The sequence below is a fragment of the Emys orbicularis genome, chromosome 9 (genome assembly GCF_028017835.1).
Source record: "Emys orbicularis isolate rEmyOrb1 chromosome 9, rEmyOrb1.hap1, whole genome shotgun sequence".
In the NCBI taxonomy this organism is placed as follows: domain Eukaryota; kingdom Metazoa; phylum Chordata; order Testudines; family Emydidae; genus Emys; species Emys orbicularis.
This window is the reverse complement of record NC_088691.1, coordinates 85,356,746-85,377,702: the sequence shown is the minus strand read 5'-3', so window position 1 is coordinate 85,377,702 and position 20,957 is coordinate 85,356,746. Positions and strand designations below refer to the sequence as shown.

Genomic DNA, 20,957 nt, shown 5'->3' with positions numbered 1-20,957 from the left:
GACAGCATCATTTTTGCCAATTTATGCAGCAACTCGAAAGAGGAGAATTATGCTGCTATTTGCATACCCATGTTATTATACAACATACAGGTCTTAGCTTCTAGGTTACCCTTAAACAAACCAAGAGCACCGTTTCCCCATCTTGATTTCTTGTTTGCATGTGTTTTTTCCCATTAAGGCAGCCTGCTTAGTTTTTAGGTGCAATTTGAAACTAAGAATTCTGCTTTAAGCACCTCAGATCAGCATTATTGTAAATTTTGTTGGTTAACCTCCGAAGAATGGATTAAGGTAACTCGGAGGTAAAAAATTCTAAATTTAAAATCTGCCTGAAAACTGGGTCAGTAGGGCAAAATATTTAACATCTGCTTTCATGTTGGTTCTGCAATAAAGAGCACAAGGCACTGTAGGCCTCACAAAAGACCCTCTTTTATTTTATGCTTGACTGGATTTTTGGAGGGTAGGAAGAAGAGTGGAAGACTTTTTATAAGATAAGAGACATTTCCCAAATATTTTTTAAGATGACCAAATTTGAGGCTTAGATATCCTTTTCATGAATACACTTCTTGCCAAACTTGCAACCCCTTTTGGTAATGTTATGCCTAGACCTTAGATGCCAATGGCTAAGAAAATTCACTAGCACTTAGTGAAAGTCTGCTTGCCACAAAAATCTGATAAGATTGCAAGCCTCCTTATCCATAATCTCTGCTTGTAGAAAGTTATTAGTCCTGTGAAGTACATGCTTTTGGAAGAAGCACGAAAAACCAATACTACACCTACTTCAGCTTGTTTGCAGTTATTCATAACTTCAGTAGCTTTCTCTTCCAATGTTGTTAACTCTTCTGTTAGATCTTTCATTTCCTTTTCATTATCTCCAATTTCCTTCTCAGTTCGAAGGACAGATTCTTCTGATTTTTTCAGATTTCTGAATAAAATAGGTATTTAAGATGTTTGCTTATTAACTTACAATTATGGTAAACATTTAAAGGTCTGGAGCGCACAGTTAGTCTTGTTTACAGAGAAAATAGATGTGCTATATGTAATCATCAACAGGTAAGGATTACTTTATTATTTACACTCCAATTTTTATCCCTGGGAAATACTACAATAAATGGGGTCTTCCTTCCTGAATTCATATCTACAACAGATGCTTGTAATAGGATTACTTAATTTGTGTTCTCACTGAGTTAGAATCTTGACATTTGGTGTATGCATTTGTTATGGATTGCTGAGTATACAACATATCCCCAGTTTTTTCTGGCAGAGGTCACCAAAAGATCTTTTCAGATTTCAGTTATTCAAGTGCCATTTTGAACTTGCATCTTAAAATTTTGTACATTTGTTCATTATGGGCAAATGATTATAGAAAAACAACTGAGGTTGCCATTTGTATCAGATAACGAAAAGGTCATTGTTGTAACAATGTACAAAAATTACGTTTCTTTTTTCCTGTGAGGCAGCCATGTTTGGTATGAGGACTACAACTGGGAGACAATAATATTTTGAATTCAGAGAGGTTTTAGTCAAGGACCTGTTGGTTAATAAGTGTGCTGCAGGCACCAATGATAATAGCCACATCTACTCAAATCGTGAATTACCATCAATTAATATAGATTAAAAAACTGGTGAAGAGTTTATAAAACTCAGCTCCAGTTGGAAGGATGTTTTTCTATTCCCAGTGAATGCATTAAAATATCTGCCATAAACACTAGACTGGGAAGCAGAGAATTTAATTCTAATTGACACTAAAAATGACTCACCCATGAGGCCACAGCACAGGCAGTTCACTTAACCTCTACACCTCAGTTTTTCTTTCTATAATGTGAGTATACTACTAACCTATGTGTTAGGGTAGTGGTTCTCACTTCTTTCTCTATCACAATCAGCCCCATGTTAGAAGAGAGAAAGTGTGTGTCCCTCCCAACTCCCTTCCCTCTAGCCATAAAAGAAAGAGAAGGTGGTCATGACCCCTAAGCTGACAAACCTTAGGAACAAGGGATTCATGTTTGTGAAGTGACCAAGATAAAAACATATCATCACTACAGTCTCAGTGCTGATATGTAACTTGAGCACATAAGAGTGTTTACCTGTCTGCAGTCTTGATTGCCACCTGGGCTTTAGTAATAGCAGAAGCACATTCATCTATTTCCTTGTTTATCTTATCAAGTTTGTCTTGCTGAGCTTTAAGTTTATGATTATTGATCTCAATTATGAGATTATGTAATCTTTTAACTTCACTTTCCACTTTACTAGCCTTTTCAGCAACACTCTCATAATCTGTCAATACAAAAGTTTGTGAATGAGATGGTTAAACAAAAATGATAGTTTAATATTTTTAACAGGAGAACTGAATTTAAATTTCAATCAGTTCACAGAACTATTATTTTCAGTGCTAAAACAAACACGCTAAGTCTAAATTAGAGGTTTGCTGACATACCTATACAAGCAAGCCCTCCTCATGGAGACATAGGTTATATAGTCAAAAAAGTGCTTTTGCCAGTATGGCTTATGCCAGTTCCCTGAACAAAATAATGTACATAAGCCAAAAACACTTATGAAATGTCACAAAAGGTCACACCTCTAGCAGACATTACTATACTGGCAAAAGTTTCTAGTGTAGACCTAACCACAATCCATTACTGCGTCACTGTCCTTGGATGCATTATGTGGCTACATAAAACCCTTGTCAATAATCTTCCAGACAATACCATAAGTATTATCTTCTGCATTCATTTGACTGTCAAAGTTTGGAAGAGGCTAGCACTGAAAGAACTAACAATTAACCCTTATTCAGTAGTTTTTCCATATATTTAAACTTTTTTGAACATCAGCAGACCATATTTAGATACCACAGAATTGTGTGTTGAATATAAAGCCATCTATGTCCAAAAATATGAAGAGTTTTTAATAAAAATACAACCTCTACCAAAAAGGAGTTGAACTCAGCTGAAAGAAATGGTACATCTCCTGAGCCTTTCCACTTTTACCATCTGCTCTCCCATGTGGCCAGAGTCCATAGCCAGCTTTAGGGCTCTCATCAGACTACCAACCTAATTTTCAGCCAAGAAAGCTCACCAGCTCCTTCTGGCATCTTTAATTTCTATACAGAACTCCACCCTTGACTTCCATACAAATTTACAGCAACTAGAGCACTGACCCTCCTTCCCTTAACTCCTCTGGTTATGCATCATACCCTGGCCTATTCTAAACTTCTGTAGCTTTGCTTGCCAGGATAGCTAACCACTCTTCGAAGTCAACTAGCTCTTCTAGCAGGATTAAATACAAAGCCTCAACCAGTTAGATATCCTTTGGCCAAGCTGGCTGCCCCTTAGTTTTCTCCAGAGGTCACAATGATAATCTGTTAAGAGTTTCAAGAATTGTAAGCAGTAGCCAAACGTTCTCTTACTATCCAGGTGTGTAACCCCACTTTCTCCAGGATGATTGTGGCTTTGTAAAGATATCAGTGGAGACAGTGATTGAAATAAAAACCAGAAACGATCTTTGTTACAAATGTGGGGCCAGGCCCAGGAGCAGCTTTGCTCTTATAAAAAAAATCTGCCAATAGTGCATCCAACTACAAGACTCCCCTATCCAAAGTAATGGCTAAGAAAGTGACAGTGTAGGAAGTGATAAGAGAGCAAGATCCGACAGACTGAAAGGGCTCTTTTGTAAGCCTATTCAAAAACAAATTCAGATGTTGGGGACCAAACCGTTTATGAGCAGAAGGGTACAGATTTGTAAGACCTTTAAAGAACTCTTCACAAAAGGGTGGACAAATAAATATCAAGACCTCTTTCAAAACAGTGTGATATGCTGAGATAGCAGCCAAATAAATCTTAGCTGTTGCTAATCACAATTTTGTAGTTTTAAAGAAAAAGTCCAATATCATTGCATACTGGTTCAAGGCCTCTGACCTGAGAGAATCTCCAGAACAGTTTTCAGTTAGATTTCAATGGGAACTCTAAGGTACTAAGCACCTTTGAAAATCAGACCTCTTATTTAAGTGCCAACTTAGGAGCCTAATTTTAGGGTATCATAAGAACATAAGAATGGCCGTACTGGGTCAGATCAAAGGTCCATCTAGCTCAGTATCCTGTCTACCGACAGTGGCCAATGCCAGGTCCCCCAGAGGGAGTGAACTCAACAGGCAATGATCAAGTGATCTCTCTCCTGCCATCCATCTCCACCCTCTGACAAACAGAGGCCAAGGACACCCTTCCTTACCCATCCTGGCTAATATCCATTAACGGACTTAACGTCCATGAATTTATCCAGTTCTCTTTTAAACACTGTTATAGTCCTAGCCTTCACAACCTCCTCAGGCAAGGAGTTCCACAAGTTGACTGTGCGCTGTGTGAAGAACTTCCTTTTATTTGTTTTAAACCTGCTGCCCATTAATTTCATTTGGTGGCCCCTAGTTCTTGTATTATGGGAACAAGTAAATAACTTTTCCTTATTTACTTTCTCTACATTACTCATGATTTTATATACTTCTATCATATCCCCCCTTAGTCTCCTCTTTTCCAAGCTGAAAAGTCCTAGCCTCTTTAATCTCTCCTCATATGGGACCCGTTCCAAACCCCTAATCATTTTAGTTGCCCTTCTCTGAACCTTTTCTAATGCCAGTATATCTTTTTTGAGATGAGGAGACCACATCTGTACGCAGTATTCAAGATGTGGGCGTACCATGGATTTATACAAGGGCAATAAGATACTCTCCATCTTATTTTCTATCCCCTTTTTAATGATTTATAACATCAGGTTTGCTTTTTTGTCCGCCGCTGCACACTGCGTGGACGTCTTCAGAGAACTATCCACAATGACTCCAAGATCTTTTTCCTGATTCGTTGTAGCTAAATTAGCCCCCATCATATTGTATGTATAGTTGGAGTTATTTCTTCCAATGTGCATTACTTTACATTTATCCACATTAAATTTCATTTGCCATTTTGTTGCCCAATCACTTAGTTTTGTGAGATCTTTTTGAAGTTCTTCACAGTCTGCTTTGGTCTTAACTATCTTGAGCAGTTTAGTATCATCGGCAAACTTTGCCACCTCACTTTTTACCCCCTTCTCCAGATCATTTGTGAATAAGTTGAATAGGATTGGTCCTAGGACTGACCCTTGGGAGACACCACTCATTACCCCTCTCCATTCTGAGAATTTATCAGTTTTTTGAAAATCTTACCCTAATTCTATAAAAAACTTTTATTAGCTACTTAGAAGAAAAACAAGCTAGTCACTCTGTGCAAGGGAGAGGAGGCAAATTTTCATGTCTACACCAATTGGCAGAAGAAAAAGAACTGAGGGATGGTTAGAGGTGGGGTATTTCTATCCTCCGTTAGTAGAATATATGGATACAAAAATGTGTGCATGCTCCCAAGCTACCAATACCACTCAAAAAAAGTACTGTGGCCATCTGGACAAGCATGTCTCTCCTATAGTATGGTTCTGTGAAGGCAGTGTTATGAAAGAAAAATAATAAAAGAAGAACTGTGAAATTTTTAACACATACTCCTTATTTTATACCAAAAACAAAAAATTACATGAAAATAATCATGCTTACTGTTTTGTTTCTTTAATTGGAAAAATGAAGGCGATGAAAGATTCCTGTATTTTAAGATACATATTTCTTCACAAATAGCAAAACTATATAATTTGTATGTATTTTATAGTGAATAGGTCTATACAAAAACAAAGAATAAAGTCCAGTGATTGTGATTAAGGCAATTCTTTATCAAGTTCTGTACAAAACCATAATTTTTCTAACTTTTTGAATCACTATTGTCCAGGGTTGAGGCATAGTTTGCTTGCCGAAAACTATGATCTGAATTGTTTGTGATGGTGTGCACAACATCAATCATATAAAGTGTCGTGCAGCTGAATTAAAGTAAAAACAACAACAAAAAAGATTTGACTTTTTCATATTAATTTTTGGATTAATAAACCTCAACATTATTAAGAAATATCAGTAAAAATACAACACAAATTATGTTTCAACCATTTAAATGAGTTACCTACAACACAGTTTTTGGTGATAAAGATCCTAAATTAGATGTGAAAATGAACAACTGAAAATAACAGTAAGAAAACAGTAAGTAAAAACAGTAAGAAAAGGACTTTACCTAAAAGTATTCCTGTAAAACAGCACTGGAAGAAGAGAATGTGCCTCAAAGTTTTTTTTAAATATTATTGGCCAATCTGAACAAAACAAGCTATAAAATTCACCCCAATTGTGATTGGTAAGTGGACTTCACTATAGTTTGCATCTAGAACTAAAATAAAACATACCTTTTTTGAAAGTATTAAGGTTTTTTTCTAGTTGTTTCTGTTTGTTTTTGTCAGGAGCAGCAGCAATTACATTAGCCTCAAGTTCTTTAACCTGGACTTTCAAGTGAACTTCTTGTTCTGATAAACTCTACAAAATAGAAGACTGTTAGAATACTGTACTAAGAATGAAAGACTTTTCATGTTAGCAAGGAGTGTAGGAGCTGTCAAAGTTAATATAATGGCTATCTACTTTCAGCCTTAATTATGGAGATACTTAGCACCTCTCAGTAATAAACAGATTTACCTGGATACTCGCAGTATACTTTTCTAAAGTGTTTCTCATTTCCTGGACACACAGACGCAATTTTACTATGGCTTCTTCAAGTTTCACTTTCTCTTCTTGATACTGCATTGCTTTTATGGAATCCTTTTGCAGCTGAGATTCCATTTTATTGGCCTATAAATATAAATGTTATATAAAAGTTACTGATTACAAAAATCATTTATATAGCACCACCTCTTTAAACTGAGATGTACAACACAACAAGACCCAGACCCCAGAAAAATTTATAATCTCCTAAAAACAAAAGAAACAACAGAAAACCTGGGACAAAAGTTCAGGGAAGAACAAACAAGAAAGATTATTGCTGAGGAGACAGAGATTCAGACAGCAAAAGAGGAGACAGAGTAGTAAGAGAAGAGGAAACTGAAGAAGACTTCTTGGCAGAATGTTTGGGGCAGGGAAGAAGTTTACAAATAGGTGACACTAGAGAAGACTTGACATAGGATGGTGGTAAAAGGGTTGATGAGAAAATAGTAAACCTATTTAGAAAAGAAGGTAGCCCTGAAAGGGGAAAGAATGAGGACCTGTCTACACACAGAATTGCACTGGTTTGTAATAAAGGTGTTATTTCAAGAACATTAAGTTGAATTGGGTTAAGAGACTGTGTGGACATTTATGTCAGTTTAAACCAGGCTTACTTTGGTTTGGCTTAGAGTTGATTAGGAACAGGTTTAAGATAAATCAAAACGAGCATCCACACAAGAGGTTTTGAACAGCTGTAACTGAACTTGTGCAGATTTATCTATAGACAACCCCTTAGTTAACAAAACAGTCTTTAGTCCAAAGATTTTCTAAAAATCACTAGGCAGCACAGGACCTGAGGTAGGGAATGTGCAACAAAGCCAAAGATGAGGATTTAAGGAGCAGCCAGCCTGGTGTGAGAATAATAGAGACAGCAGAATAAAACAGGTAATTAATATGTAAAATTAAGTCCCCTAGAATAAGGGAGCACAAGAGGCATTAAAATCAGGGAAAAAGAATGGAGAGCCAGAGAATGGTAAATAATGGCTATTTAAGGGGAAACTGAAAGAAACCCCTTATTAATTGTGGCTCTTCAGTTGGTCATCAATGTGGATCCCGCTCTAGGTGCATGTGCATGAGGTTCTTGGGCAATGCATGTCCTCAAATTCCCCCCACCCAAGGGCATAAAGGGAAGAGCGGCTGCAACTCTCCCCATGATAATTCAGAATCCTATACAAGGATGACTCCAAAAAAGTGGGCATGGAAGTCAGGTCATGGGAGCCACACAGATGACATATAGAACAACCTGTTATTATAAAGGTAAGTAACATTTTTCTTCTTCAAGTATCTGCCTGTGTGGATTCCACTAAGTGATTGATCAGTAGTGTCCACCAGAAAGGTAGGACTGAGGAATCCTGACCACCACTGACTAAACACTTCCACCGTACCAAATTTGGCATCTGATCTCGTGGCCAGGTCAAATGGATAAGTGTTTAAAAGTAAAGGGATTACTCCATATAGCTGCCTTGCAAGTTTCAGATATGGGGATGTTCCTGAAGCATGGAGAAGATGTAAAGTATACTCTAGTGGAGCGATCTTTAATATTGGGAGGGAGAGATATATCAACCATATGACATATGTGTTATGCACTGTATATCAATTTTGATATTCTTGGAGAGGAGACAATTTGACCCTTAGAAGCACCAAAGACAGCAAAAGAAATACAAGCAGACAGTCTGAAAGACTTTGTTCGATCAATGTAATATAACAAAGAACTTGAAATGTCTAAGATGTGGTGTTTATCTCCTGGGAAGGAATGGAGTTTTGGAAAGGAAACGGGTAAATAAATAAATTGGTTCCAATTAAAGTCTGACACAACTTTGGGAATAAATTTGGGATGATGTCAACACCACCTCATTTCTGTGGAATGTTGAGTAAACGTTAGTCCTGAGAGCTTACAGTTTGCTGACCTTTCTGGCTGATGTAATGGCAACTAAAAAGTCTGTCTTGAGAGTAAAGCGGTATAAATAACATTCAGAAAGGAGCTCAAAAGGGGGGCTCCATAAGGCTTGTAAGGACAATACTGAGATCCCATGTCCGAGGTTCTCCTATCACTAGAGGGTGAATGTGTAGCTGAGAAAAAAAAAAAATGAACATGACTACAAGGGAGAGTGGCATAACGATAATGTTCCAAGATGGACTGTGATGTAATAGAATGTGAATCCAAATTGTAGTGAAGAATTTTGGGTATAGGGGCCTTCAAAGCGATCCAGGTTGCGTTGGACAGCCTAAATCAAAATATTTTCAATATAGAGGAATAAGTCTTCCTTGTGGAGAGTTTTCTACTTTGTAGAAGAACCTCTTATACTTGTATCTCTTGTTTCTGCTGGTACGACACAACCAGCCAAAATCCAGACTGTTACACATAGTGACCTCACATCTTGATGAAGTATCTGCCCTCAGTTCTGATATCATGTTTAGACAGTCTGAAAGTGGTATGGAAGGCTGAATAGGCATTTTGAGATCGGTCAGCCAGAATTGTTTCGACCAATACAGAGTTATCAGGATCAGCGTAGCTATATTCTGTCTGACTTTACATATAACTTTCAGAATCAAAGGAATCTGTGGAAATGCATACGAGACCTTGATCCCATGGTTATGAGGAAGGAGTCCTATAATGATGCTTGACGTGTGCCTCTTCTGGACTTTTGCATTGTCTTATATGGTGAACAAGTCTACTGATGAAATATTGGCTTGATGGAAGTCTTCAGAGATCACTCATGGTTGGCAATGGATTGTCTGCTCAGGAAGTCTGCTAGGTTACTATTGACTCCTGGAAAATGGAGAACAACTGGCATTATCCCATGTTGTAGACAGCCTCTTGACACACAGGTGATGAGAAGGCACCTCCTTGTTTATAGAGGAAATTACCATTGCTGAAGGTAGGTAGATGCCTCCTGCCTGGATTGCCCCTGATATTGACAGGGCTTACGATTTGGGGTTGAGATGAAGATGTCCAAAGAATGAAGTCAGGTTTCAGAGTGGTAGCCGTGTTAGTCTGTATCAGCAAAAAGAACGAGGAGTACTTGTGGCACCTTAGAGACTAACAAATTTATTTGGGCATAAGCTTTCGTGGGCTAAAACCCACTTCATCGGATGCAACAATGGAGTGTAACCCTGGAATAGTTAAGAGAGTGCCATGCATGTGTGCGCTAAATAATTCTGTGCCCTTGAAGGGTAAATCCTCAGTTGACTTTACACTTCTCTCAGAATGCCAGAGGCCTGCAGCCACAAAACTCTGCCCATAGTTACTACAGTGGCCATAGATCAAGCCTCCATGTCTGATGTACCCATGGCTGCCTACAGCAATGTTTTCGTTACTAGCTGATCCTCTGAAATGATGCTTTTCAACTCCTCTATTAAGTCTTGTGGGAGTTTAGTTAGAAAGGAGGGTAATTTTGCAGTTACAAATTGTTAATTACCAGGCCTTATTTGCAGTAATGTTGATGAATAGATCTTTCTTTCAAATAAATCTAGTTCCTGGGGGTCTTTGTCTTTTGGGTTGCTCATAGTAAGCCATACTGGTTCAGATCAATGGTCTATCTAGCCCAGTATCTTTTCTTCCAACAGTGGTCAGTGCCAGATGCTTCAGAGGGAGTGAACTGATCAGGGCAATTATCGAGTGATCCATCCTGTGGTCCAGTCCCAGTGTTTGACAGTCAGAGGCTTAGGGTCACCCAAAACATAGGGCTGCATCCCTGATTATCTTGGCTAATAGCAATTGATGGATCTATCTTCCATGAACTTGTCTAATTCTTTTTTGAAACCAGTTATATTTTTGGCCTTCACATCCCCTGGCTATGAATTCCACAGGTGACTGTACATTGTGTGAAGTAGTACTTCTTATGTTTGTTTTAAACCTGCTGCCTATTAATTTCCCCTGGTTCATGTAAATAACATTTCCCTATTCATTTTATCCATACAATTCATGATTTTATAGACCTCTATCATATCCCCCCTTAAGTAGTCTTTCTAAGCTGAATGGTCCCAATATTTTTAATCTCTTCTCATATGGAAGCAGTTCCATACCCTTAATAATTTTTGTTGCCCTTCTCTGTACTTTTTCCTATTCTGATATATATTTTTTTTGAGATGGGGCATACCAGAGACTTGTATAGTTGCATTATATTTTGTCTTATTATCTATCCCTTTCCTAATGGCTTCTAACATTCTGTTAGCTTTTTTGACTGCCATTGCACATTGAGCAGATGTTTTCAGAGAACTATCCAGGATGACTCTTTCTTGAGTGGTAACAGCTAATTTAGACCCCATCATATTGTATTTATAGTTGGTATTATGATGAACAATGTGCATTATATTGCATTTATCAAATTGAATTTCATCTGCTATTTTGTTGCCAGTCATTCATTTTGAGAGATCCCCTTGTAATTCTTCGGAGTCAGCTTTGGACTTAGCTATCTTGAATAATTTTGTATCATCTGCAAACTTTGCCACCTCACTGTTTACCCCTTTTTCCACAAGTTGAACAGCACTGGTCCCAGTACAGATCCTGGGCAGACCCCATTTTTTACCTCTCTTCACTGTGGAAAACGGACCATTATTGCTCCTTGTCATAAATATAAAGGAAAGGATAACCACCTTTCTGTATACAGTACTATAAAATCCCTCCTGGCCAGAGGCACAAAATCCTTTTACCTGTAAAGGGTTAAGAAGCTCAGGTAAACTAGCTGGTACCTGACCAAAAGGACCAATAAGGGGACAAGATACTTTCAAATCTGGGGAGGGGGAAAAGGCTTTGTTTTGTCTGTTCTTTGTCTGTCTGTTCTGTGTGCTTGTCGGAGACAGATCAAGAAGGCAAGCAATCCAACTCAATTAGAATTAGTAAATAATAATAAGGAAATGCGTTAGTTTACTTTTATTTTTGGCTTGTGATTTTCCTCATCTAGAGGGAGGTTTATCCCTGGATTTGTAACTTTAAGGTTTTGCCTAGAGGGGAGATCCTCTATGTTCTTGAGTCTTTTGTTATTCTGTAAAGTACTTATCATCCCGATTTTACAGAGGTAATTCTTTTACCTTTTCTTTAATTAAAATTCTTCTTTTAAGAACCTGATTGTTTTTTCATTGTTTTAAGATCCAAGGGTTTGGGTCTGTGTTCACCTGTACCAATTTGTGAGGATATTATTCTCAAGCATCCCCAGGAAAGGGGATGTAGGGCTTGGGGGGATATTTGGGGAAGGTAGGGCTCCAAGTGGCCCTCCCTAATTGTTTGTTTAAATCACTTGGTGGTGGCAGCGTTACTTAATCCAAGGAATAGGGGAGTTTTTAACCTAAACTGGTAGAAATAAGCTTAGGGGTCTTCATGCGGGTCCCCACATCTGTACCCTAAAGTTCAGAGTGGGGAGGGAACCCTGACACTCCCCTTTGTTTCCTATCTTCTAACCAGTTACTGATCCATGAGAGGACCTTCCCTCTTATCCCATGACTACTTACTTTGCTTAAGACTTTGGTCAGGGACACTGTCAAAGTCCAAGTACACTATATCTACTGGATACCCTTAGTCCACGTTAGTGGACATCCTCAGTGAATTCTAATAGAATGATTTCCCTTTACAAAAGCCTTGTTGACTTTTCCCCAACATATTGTGTTCATCTACATATCTGATAATTCTGTTCTTTACTATAGTTTCAACCGATTTGCCTGGTAGTGAAGTTAGTCTGGTTGGTCTTTTTGTGGACTGCAGAAATCTTGAACAAACTGTGTTGCAGAATTAGAACGTAAACCTAAAAAATGTAAGCTCCTGTGTGGCCTCCCAAGGCAATATTGACTGTTTTCCTGCACAACAGTTCCTTATTTTCAGTCCTTCCCATGCACTCATTTCTTCTTTCAATCAATTTCCTAGCTATTATAGGTGAAGACTAATAATCTACCAATAAGCAGACATAAGGTGTCACATGTACACATGCATATAAAATCAATGTAACATCTATAAACACAGTGTAACAGTGGAATGAGAGAGAACAAAATTCTTATAAAGTTAAAGTACATTATGCAACTATCAATGTGGTTTGAAATACTCTAATACAAATCTCATTAACAGTATCAGGTTTATTTAGTCTTTTCCAGAAAGCTATAGCATTGATTGATAAGTAATATTTAAACAATGTTGATTTCCTCTGCACAATATTTGTATATAAAACGGTCTAAATAAAATCAGGCAGTGTAAATATCGGAGAGGAATTTTGAAGAAACACTTTTCTATGTGCAATTATGAACTAACCTCTTCTTCTGAAATTTCAACCACGACGGAGGATCCCATTCTACCCTTCATTACGTTACGTCCACCTCCACTCATTGTTCCTAAAGTAGGATAGGGAAAAGAAGTTAACAAGCTAATTTCAATTTGCTATCCAACAATAAAACCGTGAAGATATAAATTTAGTTATGTATTTTTAAATACCTGACTGTTCTACGATCTGTCCTTGCAAAGTTACAACTCTCCATCTTTTGTCCTTTTGGAATGCTACTCTGATAGCCTGATCCAAGTTATTGGCTACTAGAGTATCACGTAATGCAAAGTAAAAGGCATGGCGAATCTTCTCATCTTTTACTTTCACCACGTCAAAGAGACGAGGAGTGTTTTCTGGAGTCTGAATTTTATTCATACTTTTTTCCCATACTCTCATCTATATGGAAGAAGAGGAGTCTCAGAATAAGTTAGAACATTTTAACACTCTAAGGTGAACTAATGCCTCTGAGTGTACACAGTAGTTCCCTAGCACTATACTGTTGCCACATTCCTCAGAATGCCAGTGGACATCAAATAATGTTACCAAAGAGATGTCTGCTCACTTGCAAGATAAAAAACCCAAGAGATCGATTATTATATTGGCATATACAATAAGATATTTGTTCAGAATGGCCTATAATATAGGGGGGAGTCAAAAGTCTAACTTATTTCCAGAAAACCAATACTTACTTTGTCCAAGGCTATAAATGTGGCAACTCCAATTCCTTGACTCTTCAAAAAATTCACACATTCCTGAGCTGTATCAATTGTATCTACAACAATGTAGTCTAAGGCACCGCAAGATGACGAGATAGCAACGTCATACTTTTCATCAATAGCTCCCAAGTCTCCCTAGTAATTGACATATAAAGCAGAGAGGAAGTTATGTTGATCAGTATGGTAATTAACAGTGATAACCATCTTTTCAAGGTACTAGTAGAGAGAAGACAAAAAACATGTTAACACAACCTGAAATGTATGAATTTTATGTATACCTGACATTTTCTCATCCAGTTTTCAGAGTTCAGAATGTTTGTGAAATGTAGAAAGTTAACCTTTATTCAGAACTCACAATGTCATCTGTGCTACAGATCACTATTTACATATTTCTAATGTGCACACTATTAAGGTAGTGCAAATACTTAGTACTTATATAGCAGTTTTTGTGTTAAAAACAATGTACAGACATCTGATTAATTAAAGGAGTAATGATTTATGCTCCAGACAGAAAGATAATTTAGCATGGAGTATCAGACTAAAGTTTTAGTGAGTCAGAGTGGCCTAGTGGACAGAGCACTGTCTGGGACTTGGGAGATCTGGGTTCCATTCCCTGTTCTGCACTGGCCTGTTGGGTGACCTTGGGCAAATCAGTTTACCTTTGTGCCTTCGTTTCCCCATCTGTGAACTGGGGATAATGATATGGTTCAAAGTGCTTTAAAATCTGCAGGTAAAAGCACTATATAAGAGATAGGTATTAGTATTTAATCACTGCTCCATCACCTTCTATATGACTTGAGAGAACTATTTAACCTGCCTGTTTCACCATTTCTGAAATAAAGATAATCCTCAAATGGGGGTTACATTGCTTATATTATCTCTACAGTGGTTTGAATATATGTGCTAATGGAAAATTTACTACCTGATTTCCCCCCCGCTGGTATTGACATCTCTGCCAACACATTGAGGGGTGGTGTCTTTTACTACAGTTATCACATGCATTTTCAATGTCAATTCTACATGTTAGAAATATTTCTGCCATTATTTTAAAATGGCTTTAAGAAGTCTGTTCCATCAGATTGTTTTGTAATTGCTAACACAATGAATTACAATGTACTGTTTGAGCACTGTCCTCCCCCACCCCATTGCAACCTCCTAAGTATGGGGCTATCATGGTGGGGCAGGAAGAGGGCATGGCCAGGCCACAGTGGGTTCTATCATAGGCAAGTGGCTTTGGTTAGAGCAGATCAAAGGCTGCCCTTATGCTGGGTCAATTGTAAATTGGACCAGAGAATCAAGAAGTTGTAACTGGTTTCCTGAAAACCCTCAGCCTTCTGTATTGTGTGGATTTTGACACAAGAATGAGTCCAAGCAATTAATTTTAACAAGTTAAACATATAAAATACCAAGTGTTTGGTAAGATTCCTAACTTTGTTGTAGTGAGTTTTGATTAATAGTTGACAGAAAGTACTAGGAGTTTGGAGTTCTGCTACTGGCTTTTTCACTTCTTCAGTGAGAGTGTCTCCCAGGGTCACAGTATTTGAGCTGGACTCCCTGTTTGTTAACGGGAATTGTAACAGGCTTACATAAATGGGTAAAATGCTTTGAGATCCTTGGATATAAGTCCATATGGGAGTGCAAAATATTATATTGTATGGATCATTTAGTTAGGACAATTCCAATAAGAGTAACGACACCTGTAAAGTATAAAAGCCTGTTTGTTAATGATACATTAATTCTTAAACTTTACCAGTCTTCCATATATTCCAGGAATTTTTCCAGATTTCTTCTGCTGAAGTAGAGCATCAAGCACCTTTCCTCGACTGCGATTTATTGCCAAAGAACTTTTTGCTTCTTCTACTTTCTGACGTAGCTCTCGAACAAGGTTCTTAGTGTCCATTTCCTCTCTTCCAAGTTTCACAAGCTCATTCTCTTTCTAACAATTGTTAAAAAAGGTTAATAGAAAATATTCATGTCTGAAAATCTCAGAAGCAGTCTAATGTATTTAAAGTTCAGGCACGCTTATATTAATGATTGTATAACAAAAGTTAATAAAGAGTAAAATCATCAACCATAAGATATCAGAGATAGCAAACGTTTAGCGTTGAGTAAACAATGAATGGAAATGTATTTTTTATTCAAACAGCTACTTCTAAAATTAAATAGAAAAATACATTGTACTTTATAATGCGTATTTTCTGACAAAGTTTTAAGAGAAGCTACATATTTAGGTTGGCATTTTCCAAGGGGTCTAAGGGAGCTGGATGCCCAATTCATTTAGGCTTCTTGGAAAATCCCAGCCTTAAGCAGAAAAACAAATAGAAAATATAGTATATGTGCAATCTGAGTTAATTAATGATGGCACTGAAATCTTAAATTAAAAATCAAGAAGTGCAAACAGTTGTACAAACTTAAAATTACATCAAGATTGTTGATTTCCAGAGCTTAATGTCAGCATTTAAGTAATCCCAAATATGCTTTGAAGTTCAAACTTCACTGAGATGAAAGTGTTTCGATCTTTGCCACTGCTTGTTTGGAGATAAATTTCTGTTTGTTTACATAAGGGTTATTTCTTTGCAGCTGAAATAAAGGTCTAAAATTTCTAAAACTTGCAGAATATTGTACAATGCAGCAGTATATTAGAAACATTATTTTTCTACTTCCCATAGTTAAGAATTTTTGGGGAATCATTTTACTGCGCACATTTAAATGTTCAATAAAAACATTCTTCATGGAAGCTATACTAGCACCATTTGAGAGCACCACCCTCCCCTGCCAACCTCCTTCTCTGGATCAACAATCACCCTCATGTCTGACAGCTGAGCAAGAAGAAAGATGGTACGAGGTCATTGTTTGTTGAATTCTTAGCACATGGTACCAATCATGTTTAGACATGATTTTTTAGTCACTTAATTTCTACCACCCTGTCCAACCAAAAAAATGTCCTCAATGAGGACTACATCCATATTAAGGTTCAAGTTTAGCCCCTTACAAATAGAAAATAAATGGTAACTTTTAGATAAACTCAAGAATTTTTACTCAAACATCCAGGCATGGGAGAAGTTTAACTCTGAACAGAGACCAACCTTAGAAAATGTCAGCTGAATAAATGAATGTTTCAGGAAAGCTGTGTAAAGTCAGGTTAATACAGTGAATACCATTTTGCAAGGTTAGCTACAGTAGAAACTATTAGGTGACTGATATAACGGAAATTATCCTACCTTTTTTTCCTGCACCTTCATTTTCACAAATTATTTTCTCAAAATTAAAAAAGTTCTCAAAGTACACCTCTACCCCGATAGAACGCGGCCGATATAACATGAATTTGGATATAACGCGGTAAAGCAGTGCTCCCGGGGGGTGGGGCCGCGCACTCCGGCGGATCAAAGCAAGTTCGATATAACGCGGTTTCACCTATAACGCAGTAAGATTTTTTGGTTCCCAAGGACAGCGTTATATCGGGGTAGAGGTGTAGTTTTCAAATTTTGTCTAGTCCCATTATATGTTAAAGTGGCAATAGTATAGCAACTGTTTGGGAGGCAATGACTAAAACAAATGAACAATGTTTTAACAGAGACAAATTGGGTGAGGTAATAATATCCTTTATGGGATCGCCTTCTGTTGGAGAGAGACACAAACTTTTGAGCTTATACAGAACTCTTTTTTCAGGTCTGGGAAATGTAATCAGAGCATCACAACTACGTACAAGGTGGAACAGCACAAGTAGTTAACACACATTTCAAGGGACCATTCAAGGTGAAGTTAATGGGTCAATTTACCTTGAACGGTCCCTTGAAATATGTATTCACAACTTACGCTAAACAACCTGTTCCACCTGGTATTTAGTGACGACACTCTGGGTATGTCTACGCTGCAATTAAAAACCTGCAGCTGGCCTGTGCCAGCTGACTTGGGCTCCTGGGGCTCAAGCTATGGAGCTGTTTAATTGCAGTGTAGATGTTTGGGTTCAGGCTGAAACCTGGGCTCTAGGACCCTGCAACAACCCCTTAGCCTGAGTTAGCTGGCATAGGCCAGCCATGGGTTTTAAATTGCACCGTAGACATTCTGTCTGAGTACATTTCCCAGACCTGAAGAAGAGCTCTGTAAGTTCGAAAGCTTGTCTCTCATCAACAGAAGTTATTACTTCACACACCTTGTCTCTCTAATATCCTCGGACCAACACAGCTACAACAATGATAGTGTTTTAATAAACTTTCTGAATTTACATTTAGGCCGAGAATAAAGATAAATTATCTAGAAGGGGTGGGCTTTTTTTTTTGAGTTACCCTTTGGGTTAAAATTTTGTGTGTTTGTTTAGGACCTAATAAGTTGTTTCTCAAGCTCTGGGTAAATTTCTGTTTGGTGGTTTGAGAAGGAAGGCTTATGTATTAACTAGTTTCTCAGGTTAAAAAAGAAAACAAGATGTTTCACAACTCCAAAATTTTGTATTGGCTTAGCCCTTAATGAGAACAAGTGTATTTGACACACATGAAAAATTGTATTTAGGAATAATAAAATTGTGTTAGGTGTAAATGAATGCATATGAATGTGCGGTCATGCTTTTTTCTTCAATTTTACTTTTGAAGTAAAACTCTTTGTGGCAACAGCAGAGATGATGAAAGGCCTACTGGTTTCAGCCCAGAGAATCTCATTGTGAATAACCTCTGGCCGGAAATACTACTGAAGAGGCCTGAGCTCTCATGAAGTGAGCGGTCAAGATGGCCGGAAGTGGGACATTCACCTTTCATAGCATGCCCAAATACAAGAGGTTATCCAGGATGAGATTCTCTGGGCTGAAACCGGTAGGCCTTTCATCCTCTTTGCTGCTGCCACAAAGAGGTATGTGGATCTGCAGAATGGTTTAGTCTTCTCGATGTCAAGGTGAGGGCACGCCTAACACCCAATGAGTGAAGTTGCTGCTCTTCTGAATTCTTGTGAGACTTCGGGAAGACGACAGACAGGAAAATGGCCTGGTTCCTAATAGCAGGAAGGCTGGATGTGGGCACAGTGGGACCTTGTCCTTAAAGAACACTGTGTACGGTGGTGTGATGTAAGGGTCCTGATTTCAGAGATCCTTCTGGCTGAGGTAATCGCTACCAGGATGGTGACCTTCCAGGAAAGAAGCAGCAGAGGGCACAACAGTAGCGGTTCAAAGGGAGGGCCTGCGAGTTTCAATAGGACCAGGTTTAAGTTCCATGGAGGAATCGGATTGTGAACCTGAGGGTAAAGTCTTTCCAACCCTTTAAGAAAGCGAATTATCATCTTGAGAGAAAACTGACCTACTGCCCACTTAGCAAGGTAGGTAGCCCTAGTGGATGGCTTCCTCCTACCCAGTAAGACCTGTCGAACTTGGTCTGAACAGACTTGCTCCTCTGGGTTCAGCCATGTAACTTCCATGCAGTCAGGTGAAGGAACCTCAGGAACCTCAGGCTTGAGTGGAGTAAATGGCCGTGGTCTTGCAAAAAATGGTAGTGGTAGTGCTACTGATAAGTCTAGCACCATGCTGAACCAGTGTTGGCGTGGCCATGGCGGGGCTATAAGAATAATTCTCCCCTTGTCCAACTTGATTTTCAGAAGGACCGTGTGAACTAGAGGAACTGGAGGAAATATGTAGAGTAGAAGCTCTGTCCATGGAAGCAAGAAGGCATTGAAAAAGGAGCCCAGGCTGTGCCCGCACAGTGAGTAAAACTGATGGCATTTCCTGTTCTGCTTGGTCATGAACAGGTCTTCCTGGGAACATCCTAACCTTTGGAAGATTAACCTGGTGACCTCTGGTTGAAGGGACCACTCATGGTGAGAGGAGAAGGATCTGCTTGGATGATCTGCCAGGGTGTTCCGTGCTCCCGGAAGATGTGAAGCCTCAAGGTGGGTGGAGTGCTTCACGCAGAATTCCGATAGATGGATGGCCTCCTGACAGAGGGCAGAGGAGCATGCTCCTACCTGCTTATTGATGTAGAACATGACCATGGTGTTGTCCATAGCCCTTGAACTACCTTGCCTGCGATGTGGGGAAGGAAGACTTGGCAAGCCAAGTGGATTGCTCTGAGCTCTGAGGCAATTGAGGTGGGCTCTCCAACCTAGGTCTGATGCGTCAGACACTGGGGACACTGATGGCTGGGGGGGACGGAGGAGAACGACAAAGGGAATGCCTGCCATTACCGACCAGGGGTCCTGTCTATTCCACAGTAGGTGTGTGTGCTCGCCACATGCACAGGTGCCGGAAGTTTTTCTCTTAGCAGTACCCGTAGTGGAGGAGCACCGCTGCGACCCCTGGAGTGGCGCCTCTATATCGCGCTATAAGGGGAGCTGCGCACTCCCCCCCCCACCCTCAGTTCCTTCTTGCCAGACAACTCCGACAGAGGGGAAGGAGGGCGGGGTGTGGAAATAGACAGGAGCAACACATCTTGAAGAACGCCAGTTACGGAACAGGTAACTGTCCTTTCTTCTTCGAGTGATTGCTCCTGTGTATTCCACAGTAGGTGACTCCAAGCTATATCTGATGGAGATGGGCAGGAGTTTAAAGGTTATCGGGACGGAGTACCGCCCTATCAAACCCAGAGTCATCCCATGCCTGGGAGACGATCGCATAGTGCGAGGAAAAAGTGTGGACAGAGGACAACGTGGCAGCCCTACATATGTCCTGGATAGGGACATGGGCTACATAGAATGGGCCTTTACGATAGGAGGCGGGGGAACCCCAGCCAAGTGGTAACACGTGCGTATGCACGAGGTGATCCAGCGGGAAAGGTGCTGGGTAGAGACCGGTTGCCCTCTCATACGCTCGGCTGACGCAACGAACAGTTGCGAGGATTTCCTGAATGGCCTGGTCCTGTCACGGTAAAAGGCCAGTGCCCTACGTACGTCTAGAGTGTGTAGGCAGCGCTCCTCGTTGGAGGAATGGGGCTTAGGACAGAGTACCGGTAGGAAAATGTCCTGATCCATATGGAAGGCGGAGACCACCTTGGGGAGAAACGCAGGGTGTGGGCGAAGCTGGACCATATCCCTATGGAAGACCGTATACGGGGGTTCCGAGGTCAAGGCCCTAAGCTCTGAGACCCGATCGGCTGAGGTGATAGCCACCAAGAAAGCCACTTTCCAGGACAGGTGGGACAATGAACATGTGGCCAAGGGCTCAAAGGGAGGACCCGTGAGGCGGGATAGCACTAGGTTCAGATCCCATTGCGGGACCGGGGCCCTGGCATACGGAAACGTACGGTCTAGTCCCTTCAAAAAGTGGGAGGTCATCTCATGGGAAAAAAACGAGTGACCCTGCACCAGAGGGTGAAAAGCTGAAATGGCCGCTAAATGTACCCTGATGGAGGCTGGAGCTAGACCTTGGGTCCTAAGGGACAGGAGGTAATC

At 39.6% G+C, this 20,957-nt stretch overlaps 1 protein-coding gene across 1 annotated transcript in view; it reads right to left on the bottom strand.

Annotated features, from left to right (window-relative positions):
- Nucleotides 1–20,957, bottom strand: part of SMC4 (structural maintenance of chromosomes 4) — a 102,426-nt gene that overhangs the window by 12,391 nt on the left and 69,078 nt on the right. Inside the window, exons 12-19 of the mRNA XM_065410309.1 lie at nucleotides 15,346–15,531; nucleotides 13,569–13,730; nucleotides 13,050–13,275; nucleotides 12,870–12,949; nucleotides 6,572–6,724; nucleotides 6,289–6,415; nucleotides 2,085–2,274; nucleotides 778–922 (exon numbers count right to left, since the gene is read on the bottom strand). Coding sequence (XP_065266381.1) covers nucleotides 778–922; nucleotides 2,085–2,274; nucleotides 6,289–6,415; nucleotides 6,572–6,724; nucleotides 12,870–12,949; nucleotides 13,050–13,275; nucleotides 13,569–13,730; nucleotides 15,346–15,531 — 1,269 coding nt within the window. The remainder of the gene's footprint in view (nucleotides 1–777; nucleotides 923–2,084; nucleotides 2,275–6,288; nucleotides 6,416–6,571; nucleotides 6,725–12,869; nucleotides 12,950–13,049; nucleotides 13,276–13,568; nucleotides 13,731–15,345; nucleotides 15,532–20,957) is intronic.